We start from the raw sequence: 17,828 nt of genomic DNA, 5'->3' as shown, positions 1-17,828 counted from the left end.
GCTAAATTAGATGTCCTTTAAAGACACCCCCTTAACAGCAGTAAATTTCGTGTTTTAAACCGACCTAAACGAACTGCCCCTGAGAAAGGCCCTTGGGTCAAGAAACCCCGTATGATTCTTTTAGTGAACAAGCTACTTAGATATGTTTTAATTTTAAAATAAGTAGTTTGTATTTTATGCGTGTATATTTTCCACAGTCCTACACGATAATGTCATATTATTAACTATGGAACAGAATGTTGTTTTTATTTATTAACCCCACCCACCGTATCGAAAGCCTCTATGACGCCATAGAATACTGTTTCTTCCGTCTGACGCCGTGTGGCGCTACTACAGCGCACTGTTTACGGCACAGAAGACAAAGCAACCAACTCAATTACAACACTGGATCAACCATACGCTTTATTTAACCATTTCACAACCGAAAGTCGCATAAGTAAACCTCAGGATATAAAGGTAAGCGATGCATAATGTTTTAACCGAGTGTTTCAAATTGTCCTAAACACACGCATGCCCGATTTTTGGTTTAGATCCAGTGACCCGGCTAGTTCGACGAGCTTCTCTGTTTTGTGCTATCAGGATCCGGTTCTGCCTCATCTGGCTATGTCCTTTGTGGCCTAACGTTACCACCCCATTGAGTTGTCACTAAGTCAAATCCTCACGTTTTGTCTTTAAATGTTTCCATATATGCATTTTAACTATGTAGCAAATGTTTTGCATATTAACGTTAAGTATTAAACAAACAGAATCAAGTAACTCCAGCTATTTACAACCATATGGCAGGAGAGAACCGTGAAGTGTTTTCCTGTTGTTTTTGTCTGCGAGCTAACGTGTTAGCCGCTAGCATTGGTAGCTTGAGCTAGCGCCTACATCTCGTGGGGTCGCGAGAGCGTGTTTAGGATCTCGAGCCGACGAGGAACTTCCTCAGTAGAAATATATGAATTGTATGTACTATTACTATAAAACTACATGCATATATAATGGCACAGTCTTATTTTTTCTGACGGATGACCACTTTAATTTGTATTATTATGATATGCCTCAACGTACGTTATGTCTTGACAACTGTCAGAAAACGTAATCGTTTTTAGCATTTTTTTTTTTAATTATTACATTTGGTCTTTACATATTATGTGTCAAATTAAACTTTTTTAAAAATCTTTTGCCACGATTTTACACGTGTCTGTCAATCAAACAAAATTATTAAATATTCACACTTGGAGCACAACATGCATGTACAGAAAAACACAAATAAAAATAATTAAAATATTATATTTAAACAGAATGTGTCTTTTCAATAAAACCGAATAAAAAATAAATAAAATTCAGAATTAGGCAGTGATGTGAAGAACAAATGTATGCAAAATGCCTTATGCAGGAAACATGTAGTGCAGGCATTTCAAAATGTGAATCAAAAATAGTTCAATTGACAACACTCGGTTATCAATAAAACTAAATAAATCATTAAAATTATGTAAAGACAGTTTCCTTTTTTAACTGCAGATAATGGTAAACTGGGACTGCAGTCTTATTAGCTAAAGTGCGATCTCCTTTGGGAATAGTGTGTATCCAGGCTCAAGTGTGTGTATTATTTCTAAAACCTTTGCTCTCCAGTCTTCACTGGCTTCGTGTTAAGTACAACAATTTTTGCTATTTTTTTCCATGATTTCTCTTTTCTACTTTATGAACACACTTGGTCCCAATCTAGCTTCCTTTAAGGTAGTTTTGCTGCTGCAAAAGGTGCTGTATGTAAGTTTTTGACTCCTCCAAATGATAAAACAGAATGTTTGCAGATATTTTAAAAACATGCTAAGTGAACACACAACAAACTAAAAATGCTAAATATCAGTTTTTCTTTTTTGAAAATGTGTTATGTGCACAGATGTCTGTTTAAGGCTTCTATAACCTGCCCACTGCCAGTTTACCCAGTTTTATTCCAAATGAGGTGCTTTTAATTGACAAATAATATAATAATACAAACCTAAACAATAGCTAAGCAGGTTAAATTCATTGTAACATTGCAGGGTTTAACGCCGAGGATTTTTTCTACTGGTCCGATTTTTACTTGCCCTGCCAAAATTTTCACTGGCCCCACCAAAAAAGTTAATAGCTATTTCTTAGCCACATATTTTAAATAATGTGTCAAAAGCCAAACATAATTGTATACATACACTTATTATTCAGCTTAATTTTTTTTAAATGCAACTGAACAAAAAAAATAAAATAAAATTGTTATGCAACTAAATTTGATTATACTAAATTGATTGACTAAACTTGTATATAGACGAAAATGTGCACTTTTTAAAAATTTTGACACGCACAGACATCGTCACCAAATATAAACCAGAGAGGTAAGACTTTCTCATATATAGCCTCATTTCAGTTGTCAAGTTTTGTAAAATTTTATCTATTGAATTAATCTATATTTTTAAAAAAATGTCTAGAATTATGCATTCAAGGCTTAAATTATAGAGAGAAATTACAGATGAACCAAGACTGCAGTCTGATCATAAAGCAGATCTATGTTCTTTCGAGGTGTCAGTGCAGAAATGAACAAAACAATAGGCCCAATACAAACTATTGTAATATTAAATTATGGAAAAGTTATCAGATGGTAATGTTGGTTAAGTTTCTAAATGAATAAACAGCTCTCTGTAATATTTCAGCATGCTTTCAATTTCATATATTCAACATCAAAAACGCACATTTACTGGTAGGAATGACATTTCGCCCTACTCAGAATTCTCTCTTCTTAGAGCCATGTATTTGGCTATTACACAATCATAATACACTGTGATATAGTCTAATTCATTAGTTTGTTGGATCGTTTTGTTTTTCACTACAATTTATCCGCTCCAGAGCTTGTTTTTATCGAGCCAAGACAACCTCATTCAGCCGTTGACAGACCAATTCACTTGCAGGATTGCGGGATTCACATATGCCAAACAAAACGCGCTAACTGGGCAAACGAGACAGGTTCCAAAACAATCGTCTAGCTGTGTACACCCCAAGACAGTGAAAACGCGACTGGCCTTGGATCGCCCTGGTTCACTCGCTTTAGGCGCGATAGTGGAAACGCGGCTAATGATTTTATCTACTGTCTTAACGTCTCGCACACTGGCCCCAGGCCATAAGGCAGTCCTTATTGACGATCCTTGCATTGTGTCCCAATAGTAGATGATGTGACACGGCAGTGACATAAATCGAGATCTATTATAAAAAACACAATATAGTGCTTTGTGCGACAATCCAAAGAAATGGTCAGATTTAGAATCGAATTAATACATTAAACTCCCTTCACATTATTTAAAGTACATGCTAAGGGACTGATATTTGTTGAAGTCATTCTAGCATTAATTTTCAAACTAAACTACAGTTGAAGTCAGAATTCATAGCCCCCCCTGTTTATTTTTCCCCCCAATTTCTGTTTAATGGAGAGCAGATTTTTTTCAACACATTTCTAACACAACATAATAGTTTTAATAACTCATCTCTAATAACTGATTTATTATATTGTTATCAAGGTGACAGTAAATAATATTTGACTAGATATTTTTCAAGACACTTCTTTACTGCTTAATGTGACATTTAAAGGCTTAACTAGGTTAACTAGGCAGGTTAGGGTAATTAGGCAAGTTATTGTATAACAATGGTTTGTTCTGTAGACTATAGAAAAAGAAAATGCTTAAAGGGGCTAATTTATTTTTATTTTATTTTACTTTTATTCTAGCCGAAATAAAGCAAATAAGACTTTCTCCAGAAGAAAAAATATTATCAGACATACTGTGAAAATGTCCCTGCTCTGTTAAAAAAGAGAAAAAAGTGGGGCTAATAATTCTGACTTCAACTGTATATGCTTATTTACAAGATCTGAGATAAACTATATGCTGCAGTTTTCATTATGGCAATACATGTCTTGTAAAATGGTATTCAAAATCACATTGGTTGCATTAACATTGAATAAGTTAGTTAATAAGTTACATAATTAGTACTTGAGATGATCAATATCTTAGTTTGTCATAGTCACTATTATCATTTTATATGTTGTTGTTCAGCCATGAGAAATAGGCTTAGAAACCATTTCTAAAATAGAACTTTCAGGTTATGCTTATTACAAAAACTTCTTTTAAAATGGAAAAAATATATTAGTTATCATGTAGTCATGTGTAGTTGTTTACCATGTAGCCTCGAAAGTCAGGCACACTTGCTCCTGTTGGTATTGTCAATCTGGCTATCTGTTTGTGTGGATTCATTGGAGTTGGGGCCAAAAAAGGTGTTTTGATTTTTGGACTGCTATACTTGGTTTAGTAACTGGGATCCTAAACATTAGGACATTAGGGTTGTAAAGGTAAGAGCTTTTTACAGTATGATAATAGTCTCAGAAATGGCATATAATAAATAAATATACCAGTAACAAAGACAAAAAAAACAAAAACATGTATTTGAATGAAGTCATTCTGGATCATTACTTGGACAATTTCAGTAAAACAGTAATAAAATCTTTCTTTAAAAATTGATTCAATAAAAGTATTTCTACCATTTATTATTAAAAAACAACAACAACAACAAATTATAACTGTTAAGCAGGGCAGGATAAATATTATTTAGATGACACAGCGTGGATTTTTTTATTTATTTATTTTTTATATTAAAGGTTTTAACAAGAGCCATATAAATTGTTTTGTAAAAACTGAACAATCTTTTTTACATGGATTCTGTTTAATCGTTTATTAACCTGTATATTCCGTTGTGGATGTTTTCATCCACTCTGGTGTAATTTTGAGGCTTAATTTGTCTACAACCTTTTTTGTATTTCAGCAAGTGGAATTATATTTGTTGATGATTTTTATTTTAACAAATAGTTTGGGAAATGCTTTGATATTTTTCAAAGCATCAACAATACATTCTAGCAATGTTTCTAAATTTTTATAATGTTAATGGCTGTTTTTGCCCCATTTGACATTTTATAATTGCAAAGCCACAACAACGAATAATCAGGTTTTCCTGTTGGGAAGAGGTCAAATTTGTGTGTGTATGCTTTAGGGTTGTCACAATACCATAAATTCATGTCATTATACTATACCAGCTGAAGTATTACAATTCCAAGAAGTTTACAATAGTATCGCGATATTAATTAATAACTCAAATCTACTAAATTAAGCAAATTGTCAGAAATATATATATATATATATATATATATATATATATATATATATATATATATATATATATATATATATATATATATATATTAAGTTAGAATTATAATGATTATATATTTTAATTATTATATATAATATTTGGTTTTGATTCATAATACCCTTATTATTTAAAAAGTATTTTTGCACAGACTTATTTTTATATACTGTGACTCTTTTGTTATTGCCATAATAATACTAAAAATTAAATAAATAAATGATCTGTGATGACTATGAAATGTTTGACTTCATAAGTCTGTTTTCAACTCCTCTACTGCCTGTGCTCGGTGAACACATCTAAAAATATAAAGTATTTGCACGAGAAAAGAGAGAAACCAGTGTGAATGTGATTTATACTTTTCATTCAGCAAGTATAAATCATTGCAATGATCTGACGTGTGATCTGTGAGACATAACCTTAATCGTGAGAGCTTGTATTGGGCCCACCGGTGATATGATGCGCACAGGGTGCTCACAGGCTCCCTATTTCTCGAGTCTTTGGCTTCATCCCAAATCTATTTTATTTTATTAGTTTTTTTTTACATTGTGTACATTAAATAGCATTTTCGCAAATGCATTAGCATTAGCCAAAAGGCTAGTTTTCATCTGTTGTCCCTGAACAATCTAAAAAAAAAACAATACAAGAATTATACAATCAACCAAACAGTTAAAAAGTACTGTTGGCGCCAGTGGTGTAGCGGTTAGTGCGTCAACACATGCACTCCGGTGCTCGCGGCGACCCGGGTTTGATTCCGCCTCGCGGTCCTATGCCGATCCTTTCCCTCTCTCTGCTCCCCATGCTTTCCTGTCAATTCTCTCTACTGTCCTATCAAAAATAAAGGTGAAAACCCCGATAAAATAATAATAAAAAAAAGTATTAAAATAGACATGGTTATGTAGATGTTAATAAATAATTAATATTTAGAAATTAAACTACAACACCAACATTTTGTAATAAAGATAAAAAAATAGTTCAAACACTTTTAAACAACAAATCATTAAGATGGTAGGCACAAATGGAAACATGCTAGGTTCATTCTAATAGGAATGATGACATGTCTGATTTTCTATAAACCAGATTTTTAAAATGTTTTTTGATTATATTAAAGGGTCACGAAACACCAAAACACATTTTTTGAGCTGTTGACAGTCGTATATGTGTCCCACACTGCTAAAAACACTATTAGGACACCTATATTTCACTAAAAAGTGTAAATTGGTTGTTTTTGCGTTATTTCAAGCAAATTCGTACTTCCTGTTTGAAACGAATTTTTGAAGCTGCGTCACGGTCATGACATAATAGCGTGTATTCCAGCGTGCAGACTGGGCGTTTGTGCCAGAGTGAGTCTTATTACGTCTTACAATGTGCTGCATTAATGCATGAGTAAGACTTGGTTCAAACCAATCAGCGCGCTCTATTCTGCAACTTCATTAATATTCATTAGTGTCACTGTTTACACCAGAGACGCCACGTTGTGTTGGCAAAACAAGCGTGGAGTGTTGCTTTTATAGTTTGCTGCCATTAAGTTTCGTTTTCATTTTCTCTCTGTGAGAGCTCAGACTCACGTGTGGATTAACAGTGTACGCGACGCTCGACAACAATAACTTACGTGTCCAAGGAGGATTATTGTTTACCTGAGAGCTGTTCTCATCTGCAAACGCTGAAATCCGGATTTGCTTGTAGTCTTCTCTTCATAAAGACGCAGCTCTAGTTGCTGGTGATTGTCCTGTCTCTACAGATTTGGTAAGTGAGCGACCAGTGCTCTTTGTTTATTCAGTTTGTTCGTATCGAATTAAGTTAACTATTGCACTGAGTGCAAACTTGTTAGCACCGCATTTTGTGACCGGAATAACACACGCGGCTTTCTGACGCTACCTGCCGTGTGCATCTAAGTTTCCGGGAATTGCGGAGCTTTTTTTTCTCTCATTCGCCGTGCGGTATCAAACATTGCATGAAAAATACACGCTTAGAGCAGATCCTCGAATCAAATATCGCGTTTGTCGCGAGGGGCATGAATGAATTCCCTGAATGAAAGAGCCAAACTGCAGTTAAAGTCCAACATTTAATAATCTGGCAAATAATTCAACTACAGATGTCCATGTAGGTTAAACACAATGACTGTAAAAAATACACCATCACTTTCTCGTGTGAGTATTTTGACTGAAACTCGCGCGTGCCCAAATAGACACTCCCACACCATCCCACTTTAGTTCCTCCGACACTCCCCCCTAAACAGAGCTGGACACGCCCGCTTTTCTGACTTTTTCCGAAGTATAGGTGTGAAAACACCCTGCTGAAACGAGGGGGTTTCATGGCCCTTTAAAAAAGGTTATATATCTGATGCTACCAGGGACAGAATTCCACTCCTGTGCAGCTGTAACTGAAAATGACATACTTTATAGTGTGCTTAAAACAGTATGCAAGCCAAGTAGTATGTCTGAATTCATAGAATTCGAAAAACGTTATGCGAGAAGTACACGGATGACCTACTTATGGTTAGATTCTGAAGTGCGCATCTGATGGATTCTACGCTATCTCATGATACACTGCAATAGAATTTATGAATGGAAATTAAGCGAAACAACTTATGCGGGTAGGTCACATGATCATGACAAAATGGTGGATGTAGTACATTCGAGGACCCGCATTCACACTGTATAGAATATACTTTTCTAACGGTTAAGTATTAAATTCAAATTGAAATGCAGTACCTACTGAGTAGTAGGCAACTTCAGACGCAGCCTATGTGTTCTATTGTGATTCAGTTAACCTCACACGTAAAAATGACTGTGCTCTGTGCTTTTTTGGCATAGATTTGCCATCATACTAAATCTGATCACAGTCCATTCACTCACTTACACTCCATCTTTCCAGATTAGTCAATGGCAACATAGGCTACTGACATTTAATGATTCATTAATCATTCGGTCACCTGAACTGTTCAAAAGCAGATATATGAAACGCATGCCGATCTGAACAGATAGCAGACTAATTATGTTGTGTTAATATGTATAAATGCATTCTTCAACAAAGTTTATAATTTTACTTGATTCAGAAAGAAAGATGGCCACTGTATGACCATGATCCATTGTTGCCGGGGTTAATCTTCTTGTTGGGTAATTATCTTGCCAGAGGTTTCAGTTCTTAAAGCAGATGCTGTTTATCATTAACAATTTGTTTAAAACATCCTATTCTTTTATTTTTGGAAATACAGCCGACTATATTGCCCCATTCACACGGGGCTTCAGCGTCAACGCTTGACTGAAGGTGTGTCTAAAGTTGGGACACGACCGTCATAGCAGCGTCAGCAGATGAAATTCAGTCAGCAATAGGCCACTGTCTAGCTGGTGTATTTGCATATAGTGATCTGATTGGCTGATGCTTCCATCGCTGCTTAAAAAGTTGAGCTAGTCCTAACTTCTGGCGCGAGCAATGCCTCTGAAGCGGCGCCGACAGATACACAATGCAGTTTGGCAACGTCTGACGTCACCCATTTAAAGTGAATGGGAAGCGTTGATGCTGAAACCCCGTGTGAATGGGGTCGTTAGACACTATTCGAAACTATGAATGTTTTACTTTTATTTAACAAAATAGTTTGTGTTTTTTAGCTGCGGAATAATAGTGGCATTTGTTTTAACACGTCACTTCACCTCAAATGTTATTTGTTTTTTTTTTGTTTAGTTTGTAGTAGGGTTGGACCGATAAATGATGCCATCGTCCATCGCCGATGGCCAATAGACAACCCGATGCTGAGCTGGCATTGCGATCCATCACAAAAGAAATTGTAGAAAACTGACCAACACAATATATTGATATTAAATACATATTATGCCAAATTAAATCTGCTACAAAAAGATTTTTTAAATCTTATTTTGTTCTTTCTCATCTGTAGTTTTTTTTCCTTATTCTTGTAAGCATCCAAAGTAATTCTAAACTTCACTTGGTGAGTTGGTCTTTATAAGAGATTGTCGCAGTCGTTGTAGCAACTAAATCATATTCACAATCACATGATGAGAAATTAACTGATTCTGATGTGTTTGAATTGAAGCATTGGAAAACATGCAATACAGTGCAAATTTGACGCAGTTTTGCAGTCTTAAAGGACTCTCTTTGCAGTCTTAAACTATCTCTTTAACAATCACTGCAAATCAAAGTTTAATAGTTTCAAGCTGAAAATCTATAAGACAGAGTTGTGCTTTAAATAATATTTTGTTTAATAGTAAGTGTATAAGGTTAAATTAGAACTGAGAACTGGTAGCTTAACAGCATGAACTTGAGAAACACCTCAGGGATTAACTGTAAGCATTACTTGTAGTTATGGCTTTCAGTAAAGCAACTAAAGCTAAGGTAAGGCTGAGTTGGTGTTTTCACACTGCATGACTATCTGGCGTAGCATTCCGTAGCTGCTGTGTTCATACGGCAAGATTCAGGGGGTTTCACACACTGCATGACTTTACAGACAATCACAGACAACTTTTTCTCTGTCGCAAACTACATCTCACAAACAAACACACATGAGAAGTGACATGGAAACACGTAAGACAAAATAATCTTTAGTTAAACATTCCAGTAAACATTTGTAGAGGCATGAAAAAATAATATAGTAAAATTACTCTAGTAAATACTAGTAAATAAATAGTATATCTTTTTTTATATTTACTACATAACGAGAAGAAGCCTTTAGTGGGGTAGAAAATGTACTTATTTTGCTCACCTGGCTTATGAAGGGAATTGGAACACATTTCACTAGCATGACAAATATCTCACGGGTGTCGGCAACTTGCACTTGTTAAAACTTGATTTAACAAATACATAATTCAGTACTACTCACCATAACTTTGAATGAAAATCTGTCTTAAGTATGATTGTCTGAATACCATTAGCATTTCATAAATAAAATTCAAAAAGGATTCCTTTTAAAAGCTTGAGTCTTCTATTGTTTCGTTGTGTAATAAGACCAATAAAAATATAAAGAATTGCTATTCTAAGCCAGTTTTGCCAGGAACTATATTGTCATTCTGGCAAAAGTCTAGAAAATCTGTTGCCGTACCATGGCTGCACCAAGTGGAATGATATTACACAGTATATGAGAATCGGCTGTTTATAGAGGGTGCTTTGAAACCTTAAAGACAAGAGAGATGAGCTGTTGCTGCATCAGATAACACAACAAATTTAGTATGATTTGATAGGTTCGACCAAAGAAAAAAAACTTTTACATTCAAAGATGTACATTTGATAATAGTCCTTATAAAAAAAAATATCTTAACGTTCATCGAACAATATACTATTAATAAACTGAATAGTAGGTCTAGATTATATTTACAGAAGCTCATTTAAACAGATACGTCTCACAATACTAATGTTTCATTTTCCATCAGTTTTATGACTCTATCATTAAATAGGACAATTAACAAGACCTTTTTTAGAACAAAATTCTAATGGTCAAATTGGATTCAATATATTATGCTAAACTAAGCTAAAAGTGACCCTGCCAGAACAAGAATTTGGCTAAATGTATTCAAAAATGGTTCAAGACAAGTCGTTAAAAGAGGGCAGGAAAACTAAATATTCATTCATTTCCTTATTAATTTTCTTTTTGGCTTAGTCCCTTTATTAATCCGGGGTTACCACAGTGGAATGAACCGCCAACTTAACCTGCACGTTTTTATGCAGCGGATGCCCTTCCGGCCGCAACCCGTCTCTGGGAAACATCCACACACACTCATTCACATTCATACACTACAGACAATTTAGCTTACCCAATTCACTTGTATCGCATGTTTTTGGACTGTGGGGTAAACCGGGGCACCCGGAGGAAACCCATGCGAATGCAGGGAGAACATGCAAACTCAACACAGAAACGCCAATTGACTCAGCTGAGGCTTGAACCAGCAACCTTCTTGCTGTGAGGCGACAACACTACCTACTGCGCCACTGCGTAGCCCAGACTTAATATGTGAGAGAAAAAAAAATATTATTGATTGTTTAGGCACACCCAGACCCAGTATTGAGTTTAGTTTAAACACCCGTATTTGTTAACTCAGCCTAATGATTTTATTATTATTTTTTAAACTTTCCATTGCATCTAAGCGTGGCTATTTGAGGTTTTTTGTTTTAATTATAGTTAACATAACTGTTTTGTAATTTTCATCTTCCAATCATTGTCAAGATTTACTTGTGATAAAACAAACTTCATTAGAATGTGAAAAAAAAACATCTATACCTTTTTTTATACTCCGAGCATATACATTCATTTTTTTCTATTGTCATGAAGTTATCACTAATTGACCTGAAAAAATGTTTTTTATTTTCTCCCTTTTTATGTAAAAGTAGAGCAGCACAATTAATAGAAAAAAGATTGCGATCTCAATTCGACCCCCTAGATCAGGGGTCATCAAACTTGTTCCTGGAGGGCCAGTGTCCTGCAGATTTTAGCTCCAACCCTAATCAAACACACCTGAGAGAACGGGCGCGCACCCTACTTAATGATAGACGCGCGGGTCTATTTTAGTAAACAGAACCTGCCTAGGCTGTGGATAACAGTTTATAAAGTTGTAAATAGCATTCAGTTTGTGGCACAGATTGATTGTATGGAGCCGCGCAGCAAGTTTGAACAGCACTTAGCAGTGAAAATGAAACCGAAAGGGTGCACATCATTTAAATAATTATATCCCATTTTAGAGTTATGATTGCGATTTAAGCATTTGATATGTTTTTTTTCTTTCATAGTGAACACAAGGTGTTGTGCATGAGCATAAATGTTTTAATAGTGTCAGCATAACTACTGAAGCCTAAATATTGTTGAATAGAATGCAAGAGGAAATCTGATAACAAATTTCGGATTTTACCAGTGAATAAATGGTTGTCAATGACAGATTGCAAACATATGTCTTAAACATAATAATTCATTTTCAGAATTATGAATAGTTGTATTCTGATGTCATCACTTTACTGTGCATTAATGACGTGGACCAATTTAAAGTCTGCTCAAGTCCACTATTCAAAGTCTATTCAAAATTTAGCATTTTACCCAACAGTAGACCTACACATAATATTATTGTTTTTTTGTCATATGTTTGAGAAATAACAACAATAATAATGGCCCACTCATATTAAGCTTTATTTTACATCTACAGAATCATGAGAAAATTGCGATCTTAATTTTAGGCAAAAAAATTGCGATTTTCATTTTAACCAGAATCGTGCAGCTCTGTGTAAAAGTGTATTTATTTTTTTCTGTGTCATTGGGATATGACATTATTATTATATGTGCGTATTTATATAGATCTTGCCATAAAATAGTCATGAGTTCAAACAAATTCAAACATGATGTTCCTTGTGATCCTGAAAACCCTTTAGTGACTTCAGTCAGAACCTGCTATGAATCAACATTCAAAAACCCTAAACGCACAACTCTTTGTTTTAAGACAATATTACTGGAATTAAGTCTGTAATTGAGTATATTCAGTGACAAAATCCTCACACTAATTCAGATAACTCTGTCATATTTGACCATTCTCTTAAAGTTCAAATCCAGTTGCTTAATGTTTTTCTTTCTAATTTTGCAGATTCTACAAATGAGTACAAGTGATTTATGCTGTCTTAAGTGGAGCTCCTTCTATCTGTGGCATCAGTTCTCCAATATAACATGTCTAACATGTAAGTAAACACTTGGATGGAGAAAGCCACACTCATGACACTTGGAGACTTAAAAAAGCTGCTTTGAATAGAGGACATTTTCTTTCCCTGCAGAATTTTTTTCTGCAATAATGGACAGTGAAGACAGCCTCTCACAAAAGACTGAGGTTGCAAGCCATAGGCATAATGGCTCCAAAGATAACAAAAGAATTGAGGCCAAAGGAACCTGTTTAAAAATCGAAGGGAAAGATGGTTATGTGTTCAAATCATACAGAATTACTCCTCAAGAGATACTGGAATCAGAGTTTCATACCTGTCCCTCTGAGACACTGGCAAAAGACTCTTCTTTGGTGTCTTTATCATTTGAGTCCACAGAGGAAGATGGATCTTCTGAGGTTGAAAGGCTTTCAACTGAGGATTCGACAGCAGAATCTTGTGAAAAGCATGATTCTCAAACATCTCCAAATATTTCAAATAAGAGCCAGAACACTGAAATAAATAACTCAGAAACTGAAACAAGTGTATGCATCAAAGCAGAACCAAAAGTAACAGGTGAAAATGCTCAGGATGATGAAAAGCTAGCATTTGATGGAACATTTGGGCCCTTTGCCACCAGGGGTTATGATGATGATTATGGTAGCTTGTTCAGTGGCTATTCAAGTACTCTTTATGATGTTGCAATGGATGCTGTGACACAAAGCCTTCTGTCATCCATAAGAAGTCCCCTTAACCCTAGAAAAAAATCTCCTGCTTGGAACCATTTTTTCATATCACCACGTGATAGTACCAAAGCAATCTGTATGTACTGTATGAAAGAGTTCAGCCGGGGTAAAAATGAGAAAGACCTCAGTACTAGCTGTTTAATGAGGCATGTGCGAAGAGCTCACCCCAGTGTTCTTCTGCCAGACAGTGACTCATTAAATAATTTGTCCAATAATTCATCTTTAATACCTCCCAACATATCACCAAACAATGGAGATTTGCCTGCAAGCATGAAGTCCTCAACAGAAAACCATACTCAACTGTCCTCCTTTCTAGTTGAGGCCACAGACATGGTGCCCAAAGAGTCTTTACAAAAAGTAAAACCAAAAGGAGAAAAGAGTGTCAAGGGTGACTCTATTGCTGTTCAGTCCCCACATTCCTTTAACAACCATAATGAGGATGCTACAGACTTTGGGACTGAATGCCCTGGATCAGCCCCTAAGAGCTCAAGTTCTCGGCGGCGTTCAGCAGTGTGGAAACACTTTTATTTATCCCCTGCTGACAGCTCAAAAGCAGTGTGTATTCACTGTATGAATGAGTTCAGTCGTGGAAAAAACGGGAAAGACCTGGGGACGAGTTGCCTTATTCGCCACATGTGGCGAGCCCATAGAGACATAGTCATTGATGAAAACGGGCAGGGCTCAAGCATTCCTCCGCCTTACACGACTCCACCAACACTGCTTTCACGCACACAGGATTCCACAGATGTCAAAAAGGAATCCCTCTGTACCTCACACAACCCAGATACCATATCAGACAAAATGCCCAATGATGACAGTGAGAACATGACTCTTGAAGATGAGAATGATGCCACATATCAGTCCAGAGAAGAGTCCTCAATTGATCAATGTTTACTGAAAGGGGAAAGCATACCACTGTCGTCCTCTCCAGAGGAACACACTGATGGGCACAGCATAATATCTGAAGATCAAAGCTCAGTTTTTCAACAAAATAAGAAAATTATGAAACGGGTGAAATCAGAAGTATGGCATCATTTCATTGTCTCCCCCGTTGACCAACTCAAAGCTTTGTGTCGGTATTGTCCCTGTGTCATAAGTCGTGGTAAAAGAGGAGACTTTGGCACAAGCTGTTTAATGCGACATTTAATGCGGCGACATCCTGATGTTTTAAAAACCCCAAAAAGCACAAGTGATAAAGTTTCCTCACCCCAATCACCCCACTCCAATCATGCAGCCGAGGACTTGGCAACAGATACCCTTGCTGCTGAGAACAAACCCCACACCTTGCCCATTTTCAGCAAAAAGACTTCAAAACTATGGAATCACTTTTCTATTTCATCTGCAGACCCAACAAAGGTAGTCTGTTTGCACTGTAGCCGCACAATTAGCAGGGGAAAAAAGACAACAAATTTAGGCACTAGCTGCTTATTTAGGCACATGCAGAGATTTCATGGCCATGTGCTTGAAAATAATAGCAATATCTCAGGTGATGGGCCATCTGCTGAAACTCAAGTTAAGCAGGAGCTCATGGACATTTCTACTCATCAGGAAAACGCAGAAAAGTTCAGTGAATGCCACCCAGCTGCCAAAAAAATCACCAAACTCATTGCAGAAATGCTTGCACTGGATCTTCAGCCATCAACTGTAGTGGAAAATGTTGGCCTGAATCGCTTACTGGAATACCTCCAGCCACAGTATTCTTTACCTCCCTCATCCTATTTTACCAGCACAGCAATCCCAGAAATGTATGAAAGTGTTAAAGAAGTAGTTCTTACCCACCTCAAGGAAGCTGAAGGTGGAATCATTCATTTCACAACAAGTGTTTGGATAGGCAGCCAAACTCAAGAGTACTTGATTCTTACAGCCCACTGGGTGTCATTTGAGTCTCAAGTTCTGCCTCAGGGGCAAGATTTCCACTGCTCGGCCCTCCTTGGTGTTGCCTCAATTGACTGTGACTACAATATGCTGAACATACAGAAGCAGCTTGAATATCTTTGGGACACTTGGATGGGTTCCTCAGGCCTTAAAATTGGATTTACTGTAACAGATAATCAAACAATTAGAAATGTTCTGGAGAGCTGTGACCACACCACCATGCAGTGTTTTGTCCATAACATAGATCTGATTGTTAATGAAGCCATAAAAAGCCAGAGGATGGTTCAGAACTTGCTTAGTATTGCTCGAAAAATCTGTGAAAGAGTGCATCGTTCTGCTAAAGCAAAAGAGAAGTTGGCGGAGCTACAAAAAGTATATCAGTTACCTGAAAACCAACTGGTTCAGGATGTTCCATCGAAGTGGAAAACATCCTACTTTATGCTTGAGCGATTAGTAGAGCAAAAGAAAGCAATTGATGAGATGTCAATCGAGTGCAATTTCAGGGAACTGATAAGTTGTGACCAGTGGGAAGTGATGGGGTCAGTCTGCAACGCTCTTAAGCCTTTTGTGGTAGCTTGCAGGGAGATGAGCAATCGCACTGCAACACTAGGTCAGGTCATTCCACTCATTCACATACTCAACCGAAAGATAGACATGCTTTTTGATGAGACCATGGGTATTGACAATATGCTCAAGTCTTTAAAAGAGGCATTGGTGACAAGAATGTCCCCTACACTTCATGATCCCAGGTACATATGGGCAACCATGTTGGACCCGAGGTACAAGACCTCCCTCTTTACTGAGGAAGAAGCGGAGCAGTGTAAGCATGACCTCATACAAGAGCTTGAGGTGTCTACATCTAATTCTGCAGAGACGAAGACACCTTTGTCAAATGGATGCAGTGAAATACCTGCTTCATCAAACAGCTTGGCCTCAAACAAAGAGAACCTCTGGTCTCTTATGGATGACATTAGACAGAAAATCAAGCAAGAGGAGAAACCAAAATCACTGGAGCTTGCTGTTCTTGAGTATTTGGAGGAGGACATTCTTGACCAGAGTTGTGATCCTTTAGATTATTGGAATCTAAAGAAGTTACTGTGGCCAGATCTTGCCAAAGTAGCTGTACGCTATGTGGGTTGTCCACCCAGCATTGTACCAGCAGATACACTTTTTAGCACATCAACTGTCAACTGTGCCCTGAATCAGTCCCGACCATTGCTAGAAAATTTCGAAGGACTTCTATTTTTAAAAGTCAACCTTCCTTTGATATATTTTCAGTACTGAATATTGTGTTTTTATATTTTCAAGTCTGTTTTATGCTCTGAACCTCAGCCTTGGACCACTCAAGTTACTTTTTTGAGAAGGCCTAATTACTTACAAATCTTTTTTTTTTCTCTCTCTCTCTCTCTCTCTCTCTCTCTCTCTCACTATTTGTCTCTGAGGTTCATATTCAAAATATCATTTGGATGCTATTTAACTTGAACATTTTTTTTTAGCTGGTTTGAATAAGATTGTAATGAGTACTACTGTTGAGTACACTTGATAACTGGAGTCTTATTCCTGGTGAAGTGTTTTCAGGGAGGGAGGGTTATCTAGCTGTATGGTTAGTTACTGTTTGTTGCTGTATTTAGATTTTATTTTATAAATATATTTTGTCTTCTCTCTCCTTGTGCCTTATACAAACTACTTCAGGTCAACATGCTGTAAATATAAACTGATGTGCAAAGCAAGTCATAGTCTTCTGATTTAAATGATTTTATAAAATGAAACGTACATGATGAATACTGTTTTATATATATATATGATTATATACATGGCCCAAAATAAATGCTGTGACAGATGTTTTAAATGTATTTTATTTAATTATTTTGTGATTTTTGTGGCTTATGGTACTGTTAGAATGATGGTTATTTTATTTTTATTTTTGTATTATTATTTTATAATTTTTTTGGCAAATGATTTTGTATGTTAATGTACATAATGCTGTACTTTTCAGGTTCAAATGTTTTGAAAAATTGTCTTAAGCACAAATCAGTTTTTATATAAAGGGTTAAATTATGGGACATCAAGGAAATGTACTGTACAATTTATAAATGGTTTCTAAAATATAATTTGATAGGAAGAATTCAGACTGGAACAATTAGTTGTTTTGTGTTCATTTGTAAATAAAATATTACACTTTGAAACCAGTTGCATTTCAATTTGTTAATGCCTGACATTGTGTGTGATTTATGACTAATATGCATAATAATTGCCTTAATTTTACTGACTAAAAAGTTGAATTTCCATGACCTCCAAAGAACGAGACAAAAAAGAGGTAGATGCTTGTACATTTATAATACAATATTAAAATGTGTTAATATGGTTTTAGCTTAACCATCATTTTGCATGACT

General features: G+C 36.1%; 1 protein-coding gene across 2 annotated transcripts; it reads left to right on the top strand.

Moving 5' to 3' along the window:
- Nucleotides 1–337: 337 nt before the first annotated feature.
- Nucleotides 338–17,620, top strand: zbed4 (zinc finger, BED-type containing 4). 2 transcript variants are annotated; one of them, XM_073945346.1, is made up of 3 exons: nt 338–456; nt 12,768–12,858; nt 12,952–17,620. In XM_073945346.1, exon 3 carries the CDS (start codon nt 12,969–12,971, stop codon nt 16,716–16,718), a length of 3,750 nt encoding a protein of 1,249 aa, XP_073801447.1. In that variant the 5' UTR covers nt 338–456; nt 12,768–12,858; nt 12,952–12,968; the 3' UTR covers nt 16,719–17,620.
- The last annotated feature ends 208 nt before the right edge of the window (nt 17,621–17,828 follow it).

The sequence above is a fragment of the Danio rerio genome, chromosome 4 (assembly GCF_049306965.1).
Source record: "Danio rerio strain Tuebingen ecotype United States chromosome 4, GRCz12tu, whole genome shotgun sequence".
NCBI classification, from domain to species: domain Eukaryota; kingdom Metazoa; phylum Chordata; class Actinopteri; order Cypriniformes; family Danionidae; genus Danio; species Danio rerio.
The sequence above is the reverse complement of the archived record's forward strand: the minus strand, read 5'-3'. Positions and strand labels throughout refer to the sequence as shown.

Excerpts from the sequence above, each read along its gene's own strand:
- zbed4 (XM_073945346.1), top strand. The coding sequence starts at position 12,969 with ATGGACAGTGAAGACAGCCTCTCACAAAAGACTGAGGTTGCAAGCCAT.